Below are 21,308 nucleotides of genomic sequence, written 5' to 3' on the forward strand. Positions count from 1 at the left end.
TCAGTGGGATATATTAACTCTATTTAAGAGCTATGGAATACAAGAAAGAACCAGCTGCCTGTGCCTGAGTAAGGAGCACAACCCTCCAGTGCTGCACCAGGCTCAGGAGAAGGTTGCACTGAAAGAAGAACCACATTTCAAACCTGGTTTACGAGGAAAGAAAAAAAGTCACAGCAGCAACGAGGAGCAAAAGCACAGGCAGACATAATCCAGAAGCTGCTCAGAATTTAACTAAGGAGAAAATGTTTGCAACAGTAGGAATACAGAGCAGGGCTCATTGAGGTGTTTTAAATACAAAAAATACTTTGCCCTCTATGATCATTAAAGCTGTCTCATTTCACCTGCCCCAATTCCCCAGGCTTTAAAGGGATAGCAATAAAATCTGAAGTTTATGTAAACCAGGTTAATTACATCATGTCAGTAAATCATTATGCATATGCAGCTCAATAAGCTATCACCATTCTAAGAGCACAAGCACGAAACATCACTGGCTGAGTTAACTGGACAGGCTGAAGTCCACTGACCGAGTTGAGCCTCCAGTGGAGGCCAACATGAAAAAGCCATGTCAGATATTAGACAGATTTCCCTTTAAATAAACTTCCAACCGCTGTGGCCTTGTACGTTCATGCACCCAGCCCTCACAGTCTGCTGGCCACATCTGTCACAAGTTATCACCAACTATTTGACATTGAGGAGATTTGCAAATCCACTTATTTAAGCTGGCAATAAAATGAGCCAAGTCCAACCAGTTAGTTTAATAAGCCAGTTTATCAACTCCTGAAGCATCAGTGCCAGTCCAGATCACTAAACAAATACAAAGATCATTTAACATGCTTAGGTTACCAGTCCTTGTCCTGAGTCAGCAAAGCTCCAAGCAGGTTTCCTGTGAAAGGAAATTCTGTCAGTATGACTTACTCCCTTGGAAAAGACAGGTATGTCTGGCAATGGTCATAGAAAAAAAAAATCAGTCCTAGAAAAAAAATTTAATCTATTTTTGTAAAAGGATTGTAGACACATGATGATGTAATTGGCAGGAGACCCATATGGACGTTGCTTTCCAAGGTATGAAGTAATCCAGTCCTTAAATAGTTAATAGCCTCTTTCTTTGCCACCCCCACCCTCTCCTGGACAGAGGTGGCCACCAGATACATTTACACAAACTGCAATAGACAGTAAAGATGGCCAGATCTTTCCATTGCCAAGCACAAAAACGAGGTGCATCCCTGAGGTGATGCCTGTGGAACCAGCACAGAGTGAATGCACCACCAGCTTTTTACATCAGCAGCTCAGGGAGCTGCAGAACTGGCCAGACCAGGAGTCATTTATCTCATGCAAACCAGACAGTGTGCTGCACAGGAGAGCTAATATACTGATTTGTAATATACGTACAAGATTTAATAAAAAATAACCAGTTTTATTACACAGCTTGAGAGATTTTATCATCTGTAAAAATTTAATGATCTGTCATTATCCCACTGAAAATCTGAATACATAATAGGGAAGACACACATTCAAATTTTCATATTCTTAGGCCTAGAAAATAAATGCATTCATTGAAGATATACATATAAACCATTTGGCACATCTTTTCAGGGCAAAAGAGAGTTGCTAGACAAAAGAATCTGAACATTTAATTATTTACATCATGCTGTAATCCAAACACTCCAATTAAGTAATTTTAAAATTGTTGCTTGGAAGAAAAGAAGGATTGCATTGGCTAATCAACATCTCCTGAGAACGGCCATGGCAGGCTAAGGATGGATCTCAGGCCAGCATCATTTCCCTAGCAATAGTGAAAAAAAGCTGTTCATGTGAAAGCAGAGTAAACACCTAGTGACAGACACGTAGTTTGCTCTCCCAGACTCAGAAATATGCAGCTTCAAGAGCTTCTTCAGATGGATGGCTTCACTCAGTCTAATAGCTCTTGGCAGTTTTTTCTTCCATGAATTTACCCCATTTGTTTTCTGAACTCCTGCAAAACCTCTGGTATCCACAGCACCCTGTGCCAGAATTGTGCCACTGTGTGGTAGGTGAAATGGCATCACTTTTGTTTTGGTAGGAACCTACAAACAGCTTTATTTTGTCCTAACCAAGAGAAGGAATAACCTTACACTGACCACTTCTCATGGAACTAATCACATGCCAATTTGTTCCCAGGATATTTGATTTCAGTTCATGTAAGTTCCAGTATTTTTGACTGTTTTTTAAACAGAAACTGTTCCAAACTTTTAATTATTCTAGACACTTCTTCTCATTCTTTTCTTCAGCCCCTCTCCATTTTTGGGAATAAGTTACTCTGTATGTGAGGCAACAGAGAAAGGAAAAGTGACCTTGCATAACACCACCACAGCTGGTTTCTGTGAGGTATGAACTGATTATTTTTGACATATTCCTTCTTTTTGAAATTTGCCATCACAAACATGAGAATAAAAGACAGCCAACTTTCTGCCTTGTAACAGAAATCTTGAATTACCTATAATGTAAGCCATGGCTCTCTAAAATCAAAACCCAAAACATAAAAAGACACATCTCTACTCAATATAAATAGCATTTAATGACACACAGAGAACAAAATGCTTTTACAGGTAAGTGTTCAGCCATGGACGGCCAGATTTCAGCCATCCCTTTTGTGCCACAACATTCCACAGTGCAATTAGAAGACCCTCCAATGTTTCCCAAAAACACAAGACATTTGGTATTCAGTCTAGTTGCATTCTCAGCACTTTTGGCATTACTCACAAGAAAAATATGATATGAAAGGAAAAATAAAGGTTCATTTGCCATGTCTAGGAGGCTCACAAAGGTGACAGTCCTCCTTTACCTGGGGGGCTGATAATCTAATGGGCAGGAACACAAGCCATGAGAAAATGTAAACTCTTCCTGCCCAACTTGTTTTAATGTCAACAGCACCTGGTTTTGATGGGCACACTTGAACCATTACCTGAAGTTTAAAAACCTGAGGGTGTTGTTCTAAATTCACATGCCAGGCTCATTTCTTAGCCAAAGGCACCTACTCTCTCCAAGTCAGTCACCATGACAGTTTAAGTCTCCTGTCACAGCCAGAGGCAAATTGGCCTTAACAGCAAATCCTGTCAGTGGGGAGGGCAGAGGATGTACCCCATGCTGAACAGGAACCTGCAGTATTGCAGTGTGCAAGAGCTCAGGGCAAAGAAAGCCTCAGAGACACGAGACAATACAGTCTGTACAGCATAAACCAATCAGCACTTTTTGGTAACAGAAAAAAGGAGTGACAAGCTTGAAGTTATCTCAAGCAGAAAAAGATAAATCAACTAGTGTTTAGATAAATTGTACATTTAAATAAACTGATCATTCTTCAAGATACAATGCAGACCTTTTATATCCTCATGGGATATTCCCCACCCTGTTGACCTGAGTGATTCTGAAGCACTGTAAGGAAAGATTCAAACTTCTTCACCCATTCATCTCTCACCCCTATTTTCTAATACAGACTCCAGCATGCATTTACATTTAAACAGTGAAATTCTGCCTTTATGACAGTGGGAAGAGTTTTCTTAACAGGCCTTCACACATTTTATTGACAAGATCCCTCTAAATAGGGTTTTACACATCTTTTAATGAAAATCTAAATTCAATGGTTTTTCTAGTCATTGTCTTACAGATCAATGTTTAGTGAATTACTTTATCTCTTCTCAGGTTCATGTTTGTTTTGGCAATAATAATGGTTACACAGAAAAACAATACCAAGAAAATAATATTTTATAAGTTTTAAGTGTTATTTAATAACTGCAAATGAAGGACATTGCTATTGTTATTGCTGTATCTATTGCTCATCAGAAAACCACAAACCTCACTTTGCTCAGTGCTCTGTCTGTATTTCTGTGGAGCAAACTCAGAGCTAAGATTAGATCACATTAGAACACCCTCCTCCAGGAACTCTATGAGCAGAAATTGTCCTCTTCAAGCAGAATTTAAATCTTTAGCTATTAGGCAAAGGAGAAGCTATATTCATCCAAGTATTTATACTGCAGTGTAACAGATTCTACACAAGGAAATTTTACATAATTGTCTTAATCACCGAAGATTAAAATACACACTTTTTCTAGAAACAAAAATAGTTAAACCCAGCATTTGCCATCCCATATCAGAGTTAAGTATCTAAAAATGATCAATTTGTCCAAAATAATAATAAATAGTCAACAATTTCCAATCTTCCCTGAAGAACAACAATTCCTTTCGAACTCCTTTAAATAAATAACAATTCCTTTGAAGTTGGGCCCAGTGTAAGGTCTGATGGGATGAACTAACATTAAAGTATTATCTCACAGACAAGGTCAGCTACTGTGGGTTCATGATTTCCAGCATAGTGCTGGATTCTACCCAGCTCACTTGAAGTGCCTGCAAGAGCTTGTGTTTGTCTGCAGCCATCCAGGCAGGTGAGCCCTTAAATGTAATTAATGCTTCAAAGAACAGGTACACTTCAAACCAAAATTAACATCTGATCATTAAATAAACCACAGCACTAGGTTTGACACTTGGTAAAAAAAAAAAACTGTTAAAACAAACAGTATTTTTCCCACAATTTTTTCTGTCTGTACTACGTGAGAGGTGTGCAGAAAAGGAAAACTGGTTCAACAGCTGACTGTAAACAGAACACTGCAGAAATATTGATGGAAACACTGGACAGAAGGAATGGCAAATTTTTCTACGTCTATTTTAGTTCCATGGATTTGAAACTATAACTTCAAGCGTACCTTATGACACAAGTTTACAGGAAAAACAACACACATTGCTGTTTACTGCATAATTACCCTCATTAATACTTTGATTCAACATCCACCATAATCAACAGAAAGAGTTTGCTTCTTACAGCTTGCATTAACCAGCACTGACAACTGAAATGGAATTTCTCGTACACCCATTCAACAGCATAAAAGGTCTATATTTAAATCCTGCATTCACAAAGTCCTTTTATCATGTTAATTATTTACTAATACGAGATTCAATGCTTTACAATAAACTGTCATTATGACATCATTTTTCTTTTAAAGGTTTAATACAGAAAATGAGAGAAGTAATTAACAAATTTTTTTTCATAAGAAGCAGAACAAGTTATTCATGCTATGTATGAAAACAATACAGCTAAGAAGATGGAACAGGTTTATTTCAGAATACTCCTAACAGCCACATTTTAGTTTTGGGGGTACAGAGAGAGGGCAAAAAAGAAAATTAAATTACTCACACTTGTATCCAGGCTGCAGATACTGATTGTATCTTCATCTTGAGTACTCTGTTTCCGTTTTTTCTATAAAGCAAAACGAAAAGAAAGCTCAGTTTTGATGAGCAGTACCAACTGCCTTTGGCTTGATCCTGAGACAAGCATATATCATGATGTCATACACACATATTTATGTGTATATATACGTAACTTACTCTCATTATCATTATAATCACCATGTAGTGAATATAAACTCTCTTTTCACGAGTTGAAAAGCTACCTATTAGCACATAGTGAATAAAATGCTGCTCCTTTTCTGCTCAGATACGTTCACTTCAGTTAAGAAACTTACTTCTAACTAAAAGCATAAGTAATTATTCAATGTTGGAAACTCTACTTCGACACTTGATATGAACTTTTGTATCTAATAAGACTGTCAGGAAGAGAAACTCATATTTTGTGCTGAAAGCCTATACTTAAGATTTTTAAAAGGCTACCTTCAGCAATCAAGTCCTACCTGCAGACAGTCAATATAAAAGGTGAGATGTACTGCAGGAATCCCACTAGTGTATGTTAGGGTTTCACTCTCTACGTCAGTGATTGCATTCTGCTCCATATTCAGGTTTTGGGTTTGCAAATGGCAAGCCCTCCCTTGTGTCACTTCACAGGTTCACCACAAGATTAATCTTCATGCACTTCAAATAAGTGTGAAATGTCATTTAACAGAGCTCTAGGTTGTCTACCAGGCCAGGAAGCTTCAGGAAACAAGAGAAGTCACAGAATGCATGGCTCTTATTTATCCAGCTGTGTTGTCTTCCAGAGTCAACCAGAGATAAGCAATAACACATAATTATAGCTGGGATTTAGTTTCCAGTCTACAGAAGTCAAAGATGAGCAATTTAGAAACCAAAAACCCCAGAGAGATGCCATACAGAGTTCATAGCTTATGGGATGTCCAAAGCTCAGCTAAAAGGTAGAAGCTGCACACAATGAAGGTATTTCTTATTAAAAAAAAAAACAAAGGTAGAAAAATTGTATCCCCAGTGTCCATGCCCCCAGCTCTTGTGAAACCAGTGAAACAATTTCAAATCTACAAGGTCAAGCATATGGTTTCTGAGAACTTTCTTTGACAAGAAAAGATAAGGAATATTTATCACAAAATCCAGGAGTTTTGATTTCATACCCTTTTAAAACAAAACCCTTGGTGTTGAAATCTTTTATGTTTATTCACTGGTTTTCAGCAGATCTTTGACTCATTTAAATACAATTTTGCTTCTTTTTCAGAAAATAACTTCTGAGACTTTTTTTTAAACAATAATTTCCAAGTCAGAAACAGCTGTGTTTTAATATCATTATTGCCCAGAAACTGGGCCATAAGTTCTGTCACCACATAACACAGTGAGAAATGTTTTATGAAGGCAATTCTTCACCCTCAGACTAAGCACAATCAAATCCCTTTTACTGGTACAGTATGGATTATTACAACAAGTTAAAGGACTGACTAGAACACAAATTTCTGGACCAGACCACACTGAGCTATGAATAGAAATATCTGAAATAATACTGACTATGTTTGCTTATCCTGTATCAGTCTTTTATAAGGTTTCTTTTTTTCCCCACAGGATGAGCTAACTTGAATTACTATTCTAGGGTTAGCAAATGTGAATTCATTGTGCAAAACACAAACCAGGGATGAGATCTGTCAGGTCAGTACTTTGCTCAGAGAGTAACATCTCCTAAGATTCTAGTTTCAGATTAGAACATGTTGCAGACTGTTCTTCAAACCTAATTAGAATTCTGGGGCCCAAATGCATGCATCATTCATTTGTACTCACAAAATCATATATTGATTCTACTCAAGTCTACACCGAGTCTTTACTTCACAAAAAGAAATTATAAAACTGAAAAGTAACAGCCTTCCATCAGTGGACACAAGTTAACTAAAAATGAAGGGCATTTGGATTTGGAATACAGCTTTCTGCAAGAGAAGGATAAATTAAAATTGTGCATGGACCTGGTGTACCTGAGTCTACACTAACTGATGCTTCCAGTGCATGGATGCACAGGATGCAACTTCATCCACAGCTTGGGATGGTTGCTTTAGGTCTGACATCTGACACTTGATTTCTCTGCTAATGGAGTGTGACAAATGGCCACTCATACAACAAATGGGCAGTTCTTTTGTTAAACAACCAACTATGAGATTCTTACTGCAGTCACATGGCTACAGATTAACACAGAAGGTGGCACTTCCAACAGTGACCAACTCTAAGGAAAGCGGATTGAGACTATAAATTACATAATATGAAGAAATAGGCAAGGCTACAGGATTAAAGTGAACTTGAATGAGCTAAGAGATGGTTTTACTGCAGAGGGAAGGTTACACAACTATGTGTGGGCTCTAACTGCTGCTTTCAAAGCACATTTCTGGGTCCAAAACACAGAGGTATCATGGCCAAAGGACAAGCGTCCATGGCAAGGCTATTCAGGTAAAGCACAGCACAAAATGGAGTCAGCAGGAATTAAAATATTAGCATCTTATTTAGAGGCAACCTTTTTGGTTATATAACTAAACATCAATATACTCCTGAGGAACAAATCAGTATCAACTGTGATGTACAGACCAAAAGCAGTGAAAAGATAAAAGTGTAGGAAAAGCAATTACATATTGAGTAAGTCTGGGACCGCCTCCACAAAATAGATCTCTTGCTCTACCTCATACTTCACTGTGCTAATCAAAGGATCATTCCTCACTATTTTAGATCTTCTACTTACTGAAAAGTACTACACACTTAATATAAAAGCGACTGAATATGAAATTTTATCTGGAAGCTTGCAAATATTACACTTGTTATGTTCTCTGTGAGCCTCAGTGGTTATGCAACAACAGTCATTTCAAATAGAAATTGTTAAATATTAACCACTGCAGGCAAGATTAATGATTTAATATTTCTGAGAGTTTCAAGGGCTATTATCATTGTATAAGTGGGAGGCAGAACTCTATGGCCAAAAAAAAATCCAATAATTGAGCTACTAGACCATAGATAAATTTCTTTGCCCATAATAAGTGGATTAGAAGCAAAGATTGCAGTGGATATTGTGCAGGGAGCATAAGGTGCTCATTAAATTAATCCCTGCTCTTTGTGAAGATCTTTTCCCCACAGGGGTTACAAGTCCTGTCTCAGCTGTCACAGCACAATGCAACTGACCCCTGAATCTGCCTGTCCCACAGAATCCCCCCTTGATTCTTGCTCTCCATTTCATGTTTTAACTCACATGGCACATGAAGCAACACAAAGCTCTCACCACAGCAGCCCAGAAGCTCAGCTGGGTGCAGCAGGCTCTGGCAGAGCCCAGGGCTGGGTGAGGAAGCACAGCAGTGTCCCAGCAAGGCAGGCTCTGTCCTCACGCCAGCCCTGCTCCCTCCCCATCCCCAGCACACTCTGACAGGAGTGTCCCACTGCAGCAGGGTGTGACACACTGACCACAGGACACCCTCTGACGTGAGTGTCCCACTGCAGCAGGGTGTGACACACTGACCACAGGACACCCTAACTCCACACTGGGCCATGAGCAATGGGCAAATGCCATCTCACCGCAGAGCATCTCTTTATTAGAATTTCTATGTACATGAACCAAACTGAATTGAAAAATGTCATGATGCTCTTTGCCTTGCTGGAAAAAACAGGAAAGTTTGGAACACTTAGATAACTTTTTTTTGCACAGTGTTTAGAGGCCTTAAAAATGGGCACACACCTGCATGAAAATAGTAGCAGTAACATGTTCTGGTGAGAAATTTATCTGTGTTCTCTGACTGACCACACAGGTGCATTACCTGCATCTGAACACACACCTCTGGGCTGAAAAAGCTTTTTCTATCATAAATTCAAATCCTAGTGTTTGTGATACTGTTGCCCAAAAGGCTGTGCTTACATCCACAGTTACAGAGACAGGACTTCCTGGCCTTAACACAGCAGGAAAGAGTTGCTTTCCATAATTATCTCACAGGAGATGAGAAGGTAAGATATCAAATTATATATTAAAGTATTGATTTCATTAAAGGAATTAGAGCAATAAGACATTATTCCTTATTGTTATAAGGAAGGCTGGATTAACACAGTCTCCATCACAGGGTTTTAATTATCAATACCACAGATTTATACTTTACCACCTGGGAGATGAAATGCAAAGATGCACAAAAATAGCTTGACAAAACCCATCCTGTAATAGGGAAGGAAATGCTTTTCAGAAGAGCTGCTGACTTTTGTTAAATCATCTCTCCAGTCTAAATGCTTAGAAATATGTTTGCACACAGACTAGTATCAAAATAAATAACAGTTCAAGATAATGTATTTACATAGGCACATCATACCCTTCGACCTTCTTAGTCAGAGACAGTCTCATTTCAAAACCAAATCCTTTTTTCATACAGAAATCCATTCTAATGAAACAGACTTTTCCTATGTCCCCAAAACAAAAAGTCCAAACCAAAGAAAAATTAGAATCCATTCAATTAGTCTGCATTTCAGATTGTTTTCATATGAAAATGTTTTTTTAAAACAGTCTTTCCAGAATATACACCTGAACACACTTCAATACTACTAATTGGAACAAAATAACTCTTTAAAATAATAGTTTTATGATTTAAACAAATGCAAGTTAGTTGAAATGCATGTATATACTACACACACAAAAATATATACATATTTTATGTATGCATACAAGTGTATACAACATATACATATAACAAGTGTATATACATAATATACATTTTCAATAATACAGAAAAGGGAATACCATTTAGCTAACAGTTTTGTATCATTTTTACTGTTGAGAAAAAGGCAGGAAGGAATTCACTGCTCTGGGCTTTATGTTCCTCTCTAGTTTATGGTACACTTTTATCAGCTTCAATATCTGTATCAGACTAAATTAAAAAACAAAACTACCCAAAGGCGAACAATTTGAAGAGATCAGGTAGAGCAAAAATAAAATCAAAAGGGATTAATATGGAAGGACAAGAGGAAACTGATACAAATACTTAATAAAAAGTCAAATATCACGGTCCAGGTTTAAACCACGCTCCAAGGGGTGGATTACGTCTGCATGAAAAGCAGCATTATTACACAATTTTTTTTCCTTTTAATTTTAGAAAGCAATCAGTATCTCCTCAGCCAGCTGAGAACACCTCTACATCTACAAGGAACCTTCCCACCCAATGCCTGATGATGGCTTTATGCCCTAGGAATCACAGCTGGTGTTGAAGCAGCTCAGAATAAGGCAGAAGCACATAATTTCTTTATAGAAAGACATCAAATCACAACAATAATCCAGACTTCCAGGTGAATTTCTAGTCACACTGTTTTTATACAACTTTTTTTAAAATCCAGTTAGCCTATAAATTCTCTTGATGTGTAAGTAACTTTTTGTCAGCAACATCCACATGTATATACTCAAATATAGATGTGCACTTGTAAGCACCCTTCTAATTCTTAAATCTCTAACATGTACAGAAGCTGGTAAGTTCAAAAGAATATTCAGACATTACAATTCTCATTCTTTTTCCTCTGTACTTTGTCAGTGCATCCACACCCATCCAACCAACACATGGATCTCTCTTCAAAAATCCCTGAAAAGTACCACTTGCTAAGACCATATTTATTCTTCTAATGACTCCAAAAATTCCATCTGCTGGTGCTCCTGTGTTTCAACTTTTCACTGCTTCCATCTCAAATCACATTAAAATGGTCTCAAAATCATCAAGCTCCCAGTTAGTTATACCAGAGTGTGGAGGACTCAATCAGGACAGAGCCCAGTGATGAGTCACAAATAGTACAAAACAGATGTTAACAGGAATGTAAAAAGGGAGGTGGGACGATACAAAAAACTACAAACTGGACTGCTTCAATGTTTCAATTCTCCTGGCTAATTTAAAATGTTTCCAAACGTTTAACAGATGACACAGCCAGAAAACAGAAAAGTTAAAACATTTCAGTTTAGTCTTCCTAATACGAGAGGAATGCCTCAAAAACCAACATTTTTCTTACCTAGTGTTATTACTCAGTTAATGAAATATGCCTTGGATCCAGCTTAATTACTAAGCAAGAGATTAATAACCTCTGTTAATGTTAGTAGAATAATCACAAATTTAACATTTCCTGCCACAGGTGATGGGCTATAATCCCACCAAGCAGAGTTCAGAAGAGAACTAGAAGAGACAGCAGTGGTGTTGCACTACCCAGCCTCAAGCCAGAATGATACTGAAAAAACAAGTAAGCCTCATGTGGGATTAGACACTTTCCATCAAATCACACTCCTGCTGCACTGACATTAAAACATCTAAAATTAAATAAAGTCAGAGAAGACACCAAAAAAAAAAAAAAAAGAAAGAAAGAAAGAAAAAGAAAAAAGAAAAAGCTTGAGCCTGGCTGATATAATGCACAATTCTAGAAAGTCTGTATAGCAGGAGAATGTGACATTAATCACACAAACAGCTCAGTGTGCAATCCCCAGCAAAAGTATCTGCATTTCCTGTTGAATATGGGGCTTGGTTCTGAGATAACCAATCACAATTTCACAAAAAAGAGACAACTCATTCCCTAGAATTGAAGCTCTTTCAGAAAGAGATGGATCTTCCACCACCTCTAAAGGTCAGCCCTCGTGGCTTTCACCACAGCCTGTCACTCACCTTCATGCCAATACCTGTGAGCCTCCCTGTTCATCTCCCGCTTCCGTGGCTGTACCACTGACAGGAGTTTGAGGGATGAGGAGACAAAAACGTCTTAAAACAAGTTTTCCCAGAGCATGATGCCTTTTTAGCTGAATAATGCATCATATATGCCTTTGGAGACCATAATCTCAGAATAGTGAATTCTGACACAAAATTTTTTGAAGTCCAGAACCTGCTACCCTGCATTCCAGTATCACAGGTCTTTGTGTTATATTGGCAAAAGGAACTTGCAATCAAAAATTCTTTAGTGTTATAATAAAACTGGTTTCTATGTATATTTCCATAGCCCTCTCCTGTCTGGAATACCAGAGACAATCCAGGTTTCATTTTCTCAAGAGTGACACAAAATCCTTAAACCTTATTGCTTTTAAGGAGAAATGGCCAGAGATGACCTGACTGCACAGTCTGCACTGAGCCTGGGACACAGCGTGGACAGTCCAGCTTCCCACCCTGCACACGCTCAGCTGACAGGAGCCCTGGATAACAGTGCTAGGAACAGGACTTGCTTATTCCTGATATTGCAAAGAAAACAAACAAATGAAAAAACAGACTCTGCTCTGTTACAACACAGCAAAAACTGCAATGGAGGTGAGGTGATCTCTGCCACTGATGACTTTGACACCTTTCAAGCACTCCCAGGAGTCATCACATCTCTGGTGACCACAACTGCAGCTCCTTGGCAGCCTCCTCTCACCACAGCCAGAGCTCTGCCTCTGCACTGCTTGTTGTGATGGATTGGAGATTTTCCGGTCAATGTAATGTAAAAGGAACACTGAAGTGAACAATGAAATGAAAGTTATATTCAATGTGTTTAACATTAACAACAGGAAATGGGTGTGCATGTACGGGATGCTGTAAGGACAAGGATTAGCACAGCTTTGTTTGAGGACTGGTATTTACTTTGTCTTTATTTAACCTTCTTCCTTCCCCTTTTTGGAAGACAGGGGAGAGGACCAGTAACTGGAATCTAGAACAGTTAAATACACTGAAACTTCTGCAAACTTTACAGTAAAGTCCAAACCAAATTCAGTTAAAGAAGGCACATTTATTTCTTGTCCACAGGAGTTTTTTGTTACATGATAATCCTTTCTCAGCCAGAAACTGAACACTCCTACATAAATTATACTTCTAATTAACACAATCAATATCTAATGATTTTTAACTCACCTAGTATATAAATAAAAAATAAGATGCAATGTAAAAGAGTCCATACACTATTTAGATTCAGCTTCTGTTCTTCTTTCACTTTTCAGCTGGGATCTGCCAGATCCAGTTCTGTATGTCTCCAAGTAATATAACCAGTCAGCATGCAAACAGTCCCTGGATTCCTTAGTCTTCGGCAAGCTGAGGTGATGAATTTGCAGCTCCTGGCCTTGTATGTTTGTGCTGAGGGAGTTTAGCATAGGATTGGTTGTAAAAGCAAGAATAATCAAAGCTGGGGTGTTTTAATGCTCTAACTACATCCTTAAAGGTTTTGTGCACTTGCAGGGCTCTTGAACATCAAGTTACAGAATCCCTTAGGTTGGAAGATCCCTCTAAGATCACCAAGTCCAACCATTAACTCAGCACTGCCAAGCTGCCACTAACTCATGTCCCTCAGTGCCACACCTACACGGCTTTTAAACACCTCCGAGGGTGGTGATTCCACCACTGACCCAGGCAGCCCATTCTGGTGCTTGACGGTGCTTTTGGTGAAGAAATTTTCCTTAATATCCAACCTAAGCCTTCCTAGGTGCAACTCGAGGCTCTTTCCTCTTGTCCTGTCACTTGTTCCACCTGGGAGAAGAGGCTGACCCCACCTGGCAACACCTTCCTATCAGGTGTTGTAGAGCCATAAGGATTCCATATCCCTCATTTGCCTTGCACTACAGCCCCCCACCTCGATCACACATTTCTGAGAACTTCAAAGTACAGTTTTAGTCAACACATACACAAATATTTTGAAATAACTTGGATTCCTAAATTAGAGAATTTTTTCAAGTTTTTCAAGAAAGGATGCTGTAAACTGGGGCTGGAGCTGCAAAATTTCAAATCACATCTGTTCACTGGTGTCCCTAATGGGCTACTCTCATTCACATATTAACAGTCCAAAATCAAAGCTCAACACAAATCATTAAGAACAACCAAGTACTAAATGCTAACCACTGCAACATGTAAGACAGGAAAGTTTCTATACATCAGTTTGAAATGACAGTTTTTAACTCTATACTTTGTTCTACTCTTGATGAACATGACAATCAGGAAGCATTTATCCCCAAAATATCTAACCTGAATCTCTCTTGCCATGACAAAAGCCCATTTATTCCCATGCTGCACTTGGCAAATACAGAGAACTAGTGCCCACTTTGCAATTGTTCACACACACTCAGATAAACCTATACTCACATCTTATATCATCTTGTTTTTCTATACACAATATGCACTGAGTATTTTAAACCTCCCTCAAAGGCTGTATTTTCTACAGTTATTATCAACCTTGCTACTTTTCTGTCCATATCTCTCCAAACTGCAGTGTCCATAACCCAGTTTTCCAGATGACAACATCCACATGCTACAGAGCAGAATCGTCCTGCAGTGTAAATACAGGGTAAGTGGGATGTGTTACAGCTTTCACTTTGACAATGGAGACAACAATGCATCTTGCTATAAATATCCCTCTTTAAGCCCTAGCATTAGCTAAAATTCACATTTTCAGGCTAGGAGACTGAGGCAGAGATGTTTACATGGGTATGACACATAAGTAGAAGCAAAGACCTAAACCCATCACCCTGCAGCAACAAACGACCAATACAGAGAGAAAAATAAACCGTCCTCCATCCCATTGGGAATACCTCAACCTTTACCAAGTTTCTTCCCTTACACAAGGAAACATTCCTGCCAAGCAACATTTTGGTTTAATCAATACCCAATCTTAAATCCTGGCATGCTTGGAAGGAGTATCTGTGCAATTCCAACTCACACACAAACAATAAAAAGTTCCACGATCCCGACTGACGCTTACCTGATGATGCACAAATAAGCAGCACCACACCATGAGTTATTTTGTATTGTGCTCAGATTTTAGCAGGTTTCTCAGTTTTCAGCGTGACAGTGGAAAGCCTTTGCTACAAAGGAGTCCCTGTGTCTGTCCCTCAGTTTTCGGCAGGAACTCCTCCCCATGCAGCCACAGTTTGCTCTCGCTTCCTGTCATGCAGTGCACTGCGAGTGTCAGAAGCTGCTCTGCACTGCTGTGTCTATCTCTGGCATGGTTTTTCTCTCACACGCTGGTTCACCATAGTATTTTAAACAGACAAAAGTGTTTTACAAACAGCCAATAAGTGAACAGCGCCCGTATGGTGAAGGTAAAGATATCACTAAGAGGTTTCTAAAATAACAGGTAGGTGTTTGGGAACTTTGAGCCACAGTAACTGAAACAGCCCATCTCCACCTGTGCAATTCTTCCACAGCAGCAATGGGCTTTAAACTCAAGGGCAGACAACTATCTCCAAATGCAGATGTCTCAGCACACAAAACAGCTGGTAGATACTGGGCAGAACTTTTAAATATTTCTTTTACAAATTTTTTTTCAGCATTTGAGAAGTTGTGGGATGTATTTAGGAGAAGTTCTTAAACTGACATCATGGTAAAAATTAAGAACAGATTGTTTTAGAATCAGCCTAGAATAAAGGATTGAAGATAAGCATGGCAAAGCACCCCAATTTTGTGTGTAAGGACAAGTGCAGACTTTGATTTTATCCCTAGAAATTCAATATAGTTAGAAAGAAAGAATTACACCTCACTCCTTATCTGCCCCTATTCTGTTTAGTCTTCTGTGACTTGCTCAGATCTACAAACACAGAGCTGGTTTTGCTATCAGCAAAATTCAGCATTCTTCCAGTGGGCAAGAATGTAAAAAAAATATTAATTTGGGTAGCAAGATAACAGCAATTCAAACTTCATCTAACAAGTCCTTAGTGAGCTGGTGCAATCTTTCTTCAGAATAAAAAATTTCTGCTGAGCTTGGAAGAAGATAAAAGGTGAAACTGATACCAATGAGCAACCAGTTCCTTTGAGAAGAGGAGCCTTGACACCTCTGCAGACAGAAAATACTGACTGAAAGACCTTTCACAAAGCAGACATTTTAGGCCAAGACTTAAAAAATTACTGAAGTACATCACTCTTGGTGGATGCAATTGGCCTGTCTTCTCTGCCCAAGTGAGGCAAAATCCAACTTAGCCATCTTCTTTTCAGACCCTTGCAGCAGAATAGAGTGTATTTTTCCAAGGAAATATATAGAAATATATATTTTATCTATATCTAAGCCTGCAATATTTTACAAGAATTTAGTCTCTCTTTATTAACTTAGATTAAAATTATTTCTTAAATAATCTTTTATCCCATACAGTAATCCTCTGCTATCAGAATTTGATAACACCTGACCCAGAATCAAATACAGGAGTGAAATTTTTTCAAGTATTATGATATCTATAGGTCTTTAACTGCACCAAAGATGAAGATAGGTAGGCAGGCATTTTTCAATCTAATTTCCTGGTAACATTTGGATTTCTGTATTCCACTTCCTGGAACACAACACGTAAAGACTTCAGTTTGCTATGTTTCTTTATATTTGCACTTGCACTATTCCTTAGGCTCCCTATAAGAACCTGCCCCAACAGCTATCAGAATTTAAGAAGCCTAAAGGCAGATACCACCAATTCCAGCTTTCTGTCAGGCTTTCTCTCATCAATCTAATAAACAATATATAAAGCCTTCTGGCACCCTGCCTATATCAATCAACATGAATTAATGGGATGGCAAAACCTGCTTTCTAAGGTCTGAGGGAAGAAAACACTATCTGTGTTTTTTCCCTGCAGTTGCACAAGAATCACCTCCGAGTTACTCTGCATTTTGTTAACAGCAGCATCCAGGGTGTCCACCTGAAAGAAAGTGCATCTTGAACTTATATTCTAGACAGCCACACATGCACCAAGGAAGGAAATCTCAGATACCCTGTCTAGATCCCAGACAGCAGCTTCACCCCAAGAATGAGGTCCAGAAATCAGAACTGACAAACTCTAAATACGTAAATACATGAAAGCTGCTCCTTTGGTCCCTGTGCAGTTACAGCAGTTCTGCCCAGTCCAACAAAACATGAAAAGAAGCAAGACAGCACCATGAACACAGGATCAAATAAACAGCCAAAAATCCACAAAACTGAATAAAGGGAATTAAATATTGCTTCAACTATAGTTTTCAAGAACAAAGAATGAAAGAATGAACACTAGCTATTCTTTTCTCCTTTTTTTTTTAATTAAAACAAATAAATCTGACTAAATTATATTTCAGAAAGTTTCCTGTCTTAGCATCCTCATTTGAGAAATGCCCAAAGCACTGTGGTGGCATAAGGCTGAAGCCTGTCAAATATCTGTAACCAGCAGCACATGACAAGTCTTTATTCAGACACCACACAGACAGTTTCCAGTTGCTGTGTCAAAAAGCACAGCAAAATGGAAGCAAAGCTACCTAAGCAGATTCACGGTTGCTTTCTTCTCCAGAGTTCTTAAAATTACAGATATTACAAATAGGAAAATAAATACATAAAATCCTTCTTCCAGGGCAGTGTCCTACTGCTGCAGCCAGGCATTTTACTGCACAAAGGGGAACATACACATCTCAAGTGCTGTGAAGCTTGACCTGGCTCTTTCCAAGGGCTGGGAGAGACACTGGTAGCAAATTCTCTGCAAGATATCCAAATCTGCCATCCCATCTCCCATAGCACAAGCCACTGAGTTTGTAGTTTCTCATGTATTCTCCCAGAGATAAAGATTGGGGACACTCGGATAATGCTTCCCAGAATGTGAAAAAGATTGCAATGATTTTTTGCAGACATTCAGAAGAGAATAATTTTTATTTTTGCTCCTAGGACCGTAGTAGTCCAGAAGCAAGTGCCACACCAAACTGCACCAGCCACTGCCCAACTGAGTGCCTCAGGAAGCCCTGCACTCCCTCCCAGTATCCTTGCAGTCAGGACATGCAGTCTAATCTTCATAGGATCAGCACAACTGCCCTCATCTTGTGACCTCTGCACGAGGCTACAGCTCTGCTTTGGACTTTTGGAAGGGTCTGGGAGGACAGGGTTTGTTGAAACTTATGACTGCTACTTCTGAGAACATTTAAGGTTGTGAACTACTGAAAACAGTGCTTGGAAAATAGCTAAGTTTTGCAAATTCAGTGGGGAGCCTGCTGGCACAGAGACTGAAACTTTTCTCATTGTGCATTATGAGTGTTTTAAGAATGCTAAATTTAACTCTGAAAAGTTTTACAAGTAACCACAATCTAGAAAGAGAAACAACTTGTGTCTAAATTTTGCATCAAAAATAATGTAACAAATATTTTAAGTGTGCATTTTACATATCCTGAGAACATTGCCTCAAATCACGTTAAGATCATATTATATATACTGAATATATAGACTGTATATATACATATATTATATTCATCTTCCATTAGAACAGGGTATCCCATTTCAGAATGTGTAACAGAACCCAGGAATTACAAAGATATGCCATCATGAATGAAATTTAAGAGATTTAACTGATCTGAATTTACTTCAAAAATTTAATTTAGTATTATTAAAGAAACATTACAGCATGTTCCTGTACATGCTTAGATTGTAAATTCTTTAGAGAAATAATCGTTTATTACTATATTTGTGTAATATCCAGCAAAATGGAGACCTTATTTTCTGGTTGCTACTGTAATAACAAAATTTGTTTCCAGGCTGCAATAAATAGAAGGCACCATCGTATTGTTCTTACTAAGCATTTGTGTCAGATTTTAAAAGATAGCCATCATTTTGAACTGCTGTGTACATTCCAACCACAGCATTAGCTTTGAAGAAAATCTTGCTCTTATGTTTAGAAATAATTAGGATTCATTCTACAACTGAAATGTTTGACCAAATCTGGTTGTGAAAGCACCTGTGTGCTTGGAATGAAGGGGAGTCCTCATGGAGAAACCAACAAACCCCCTCAAAATGCTTCCTCCAAATTGAGAACTCAAACTTTCTTTTCTTTTCCTATCAGCTTCAAGACTGTTTATAAGCTTTTTCAGAAGTTCAGAACTTTTCAGGAGATTTTTTTCTCTCCTGATCCTCAAAAGGATTTTGTTTAGCTTTAGGTCACAAGCACATCTTGCCAAAATTAGAACCTGTGGGACTGCAGAGGGACTGGAAATGGAGAGGAAGATGCTAGAATAAAACCTCCAGTATGGAGGATTTCCCAGCTGTCTTTGGAGATACTTTTGAAACCTTTTCCAAATATGTAGTCCAGCTATTTAGTTTTTTTAACATTTAATCCACAGTTTTAAATAATAATACCTAAGCACAACCTAATTGAAAGCTTTTACAATCAACTTAGAATGAACAGTGAGTTTTTACAGTATAAGCACTAGGAGATTAGACAACCAAACATCAAAACAATTTGGGGAAAATGGAAAGTCACATTAATAATGTATCTTTGTAACAGGTTGTGATAACACCAAGTTCTCCTGCAAGCATCACAATCAGTAAAACCAAACACAACAGCAGTTCAAGCCCATGTGTGCAGCCCTTCATTTGCACTAGACAATTGAAAATAAAATTGCCAATATGAAACAGTGTAGCATCAATATAATATCAATGTGTAGTTCAAAATTGCTTCTAAAATGTTGGTTTCTCAGACTGGCCAAGAGCATCACTCAGTTAACCATGAAATGTTTCTGAAACAAACTCATAGGAAACAGTAATTTCACATCACGTGTTCTCAAAGAGCAGCCACTGGTGGAGTGGGGGGAAACAAAGACAAAGAAATGGGCAGAGTTTGGTTTGAGTTAAACTCAACAGGGGTCAAGTTCATCTGCTGCTGAACAAAGAAAAGAACAGTAAATGACAGCAGGAGTACAAGGTAACACCCAGTCTATGATTAAAGACAGGAAATCTGCTCTATAACAGAACATCCAACTTAGCATAAGAGAATCACAATTGGACCTATCTGCTTTATCACATGCTGCTTCTAGCTCAGTATTGTTTGTATGTGCAAAATAGCTGGCATGGAGGGCTTATAGCATATACAGAATATTTCTACTATAAATAACAAACCACACCCGGAGCAAAAATAAACTTGTTACAAAGCGCTTACAAAGATCCATAAAACAAAACCCTACAGAAGTAGCAGAATGACTGTATGAAGTATTTTTTTAAAAAATCCACTCCTTGAAAAGACAAAATGAAATTATACAAAATCCCTCCAAATGGGAGATATCACAATATTTTCATTATCAGAAAAAATCAAGGTATTAATTGAATAACTGAGCTTCAGTAAGTAGAATATCTACCCTTTACAACAAAAGTCATGGGTGAAAAGTCTTGCAGATGTCAAAGTCAGTGAAGGTCTTTTCAGGAATGCCTCAGCCAAGTGCTCTATAAGGGCCTCAATACTCCTCCCCCAAGAAACACAGAATCTAAACACACTGCCATGTAATCAACTTGGAAGCATCTCTGTAAGCTAGGTGGACAGTTTAATGGCTATGTACTTAATTCACAGATGACTGCAGATGTAAAAGCTCTGAAAGTTTAATAAAACAGCTACTGAATTGAGTTTAAAAAGTCAGTGTAAACCCCTAAGCAGTACAGGACTCCCTAGGTAGCATGAGAAGTAACAGCTCATAAAACATGCACAGGTTTGTCTACCTCAGTCCCCAATTATTGGAATCTTGGAATGTCGAAGTCTAAAGGCCAGCCAGCATCATTCTCCTTTGTAACTAACTATAAACAACTCTCAGCTGTCACTCCAGCCCGTTCATGCTGTCACACTACTGTATGCAGAGGACCTTGTAACTTACAGTACCCATTGACCCTATAAATAAATATGGCCATTTATTACAGGTCTAAGAATCACACATATCAACAAACCAGGTTTGGCTAGAATTTCAAATAAAACATTTTACTGAGACATGGCTAATCTTGCATCACACACTGTGGGCAGAAGTTATGGTGATTAAGCCATGCTGACTCAGCACATGGCTTTGGAATAATAATTTTTTTAATTTGAAAAATTTGTCTAACTGGTCACTCTGAATCCATTTCTGAATTCAGTGTATACATCAAGAATATGACAATTCTGATGTGTTTTGAAACTGCAGATGGAACTGCTATCCAGTTACGCAAATGCCACACAATGAATTTCTGATAGCATCTCTATTTGTGTGCCAATATAAACCTTGCTGTTCCAAGAGAAATTAGTCTTGTGACTAATCAACTATAGTTCCAGTGGTTTGTTCAAAACCAAAACCAATAACAAGCTAAACCACGTAAAACTCCGCCCACAGATAAAGCAGGGAGACACCAAACCCAACTCTTTTACAAAC

At 38.4% G+C, this 21,308-nt stretch overlaps 1 protein-coding gene across 8 annotated transcripts in view; it reads right to left on the bottom strand.

Annotated features, from left to right (window-relative positions):
• The window catches only part of ARHGEF3 (Rho guanine nucleotide exchange factor 3), a 110,124-nt gene that overhangs the window by 44,809 nt on the left and 44,007 nt on the right, over positions 1-21,308 (bottom strand). For 7 of the 8 annotated variants that reach the window (XM_064432596.1, XM_064432600.1, XM_064432594.1 and 4 more), the window contains one exon: positions 5,222-5,284. In XM_064432596.1, the coding sequence (XP_064288666.1) occupies positions 5,222-5,284 (63 nt within the window). Of the gene's footprint in view, positions 1-5,221; positions 5,285-14,925; positions 15,088-21,308 lie in introns of those variants that run through there. The other variant, XM_064432602.1, reaches the window with a different exon arrangement.

Source organism: Passer domesticus, chromosome 9 (assembly GCF_036417665.1).
Source record: "Passer domesticus isolate bPasDom1 chromosome 9, bPasDom1.hap1, whole genome shotgun sequence".
Classification (NCBI taxonomy): domain Eukaryota; kingdom Metazoa; phylum Chordata; class Aves; order Passeriformes; family Passeridae; genus Passer; species Passer domesticus.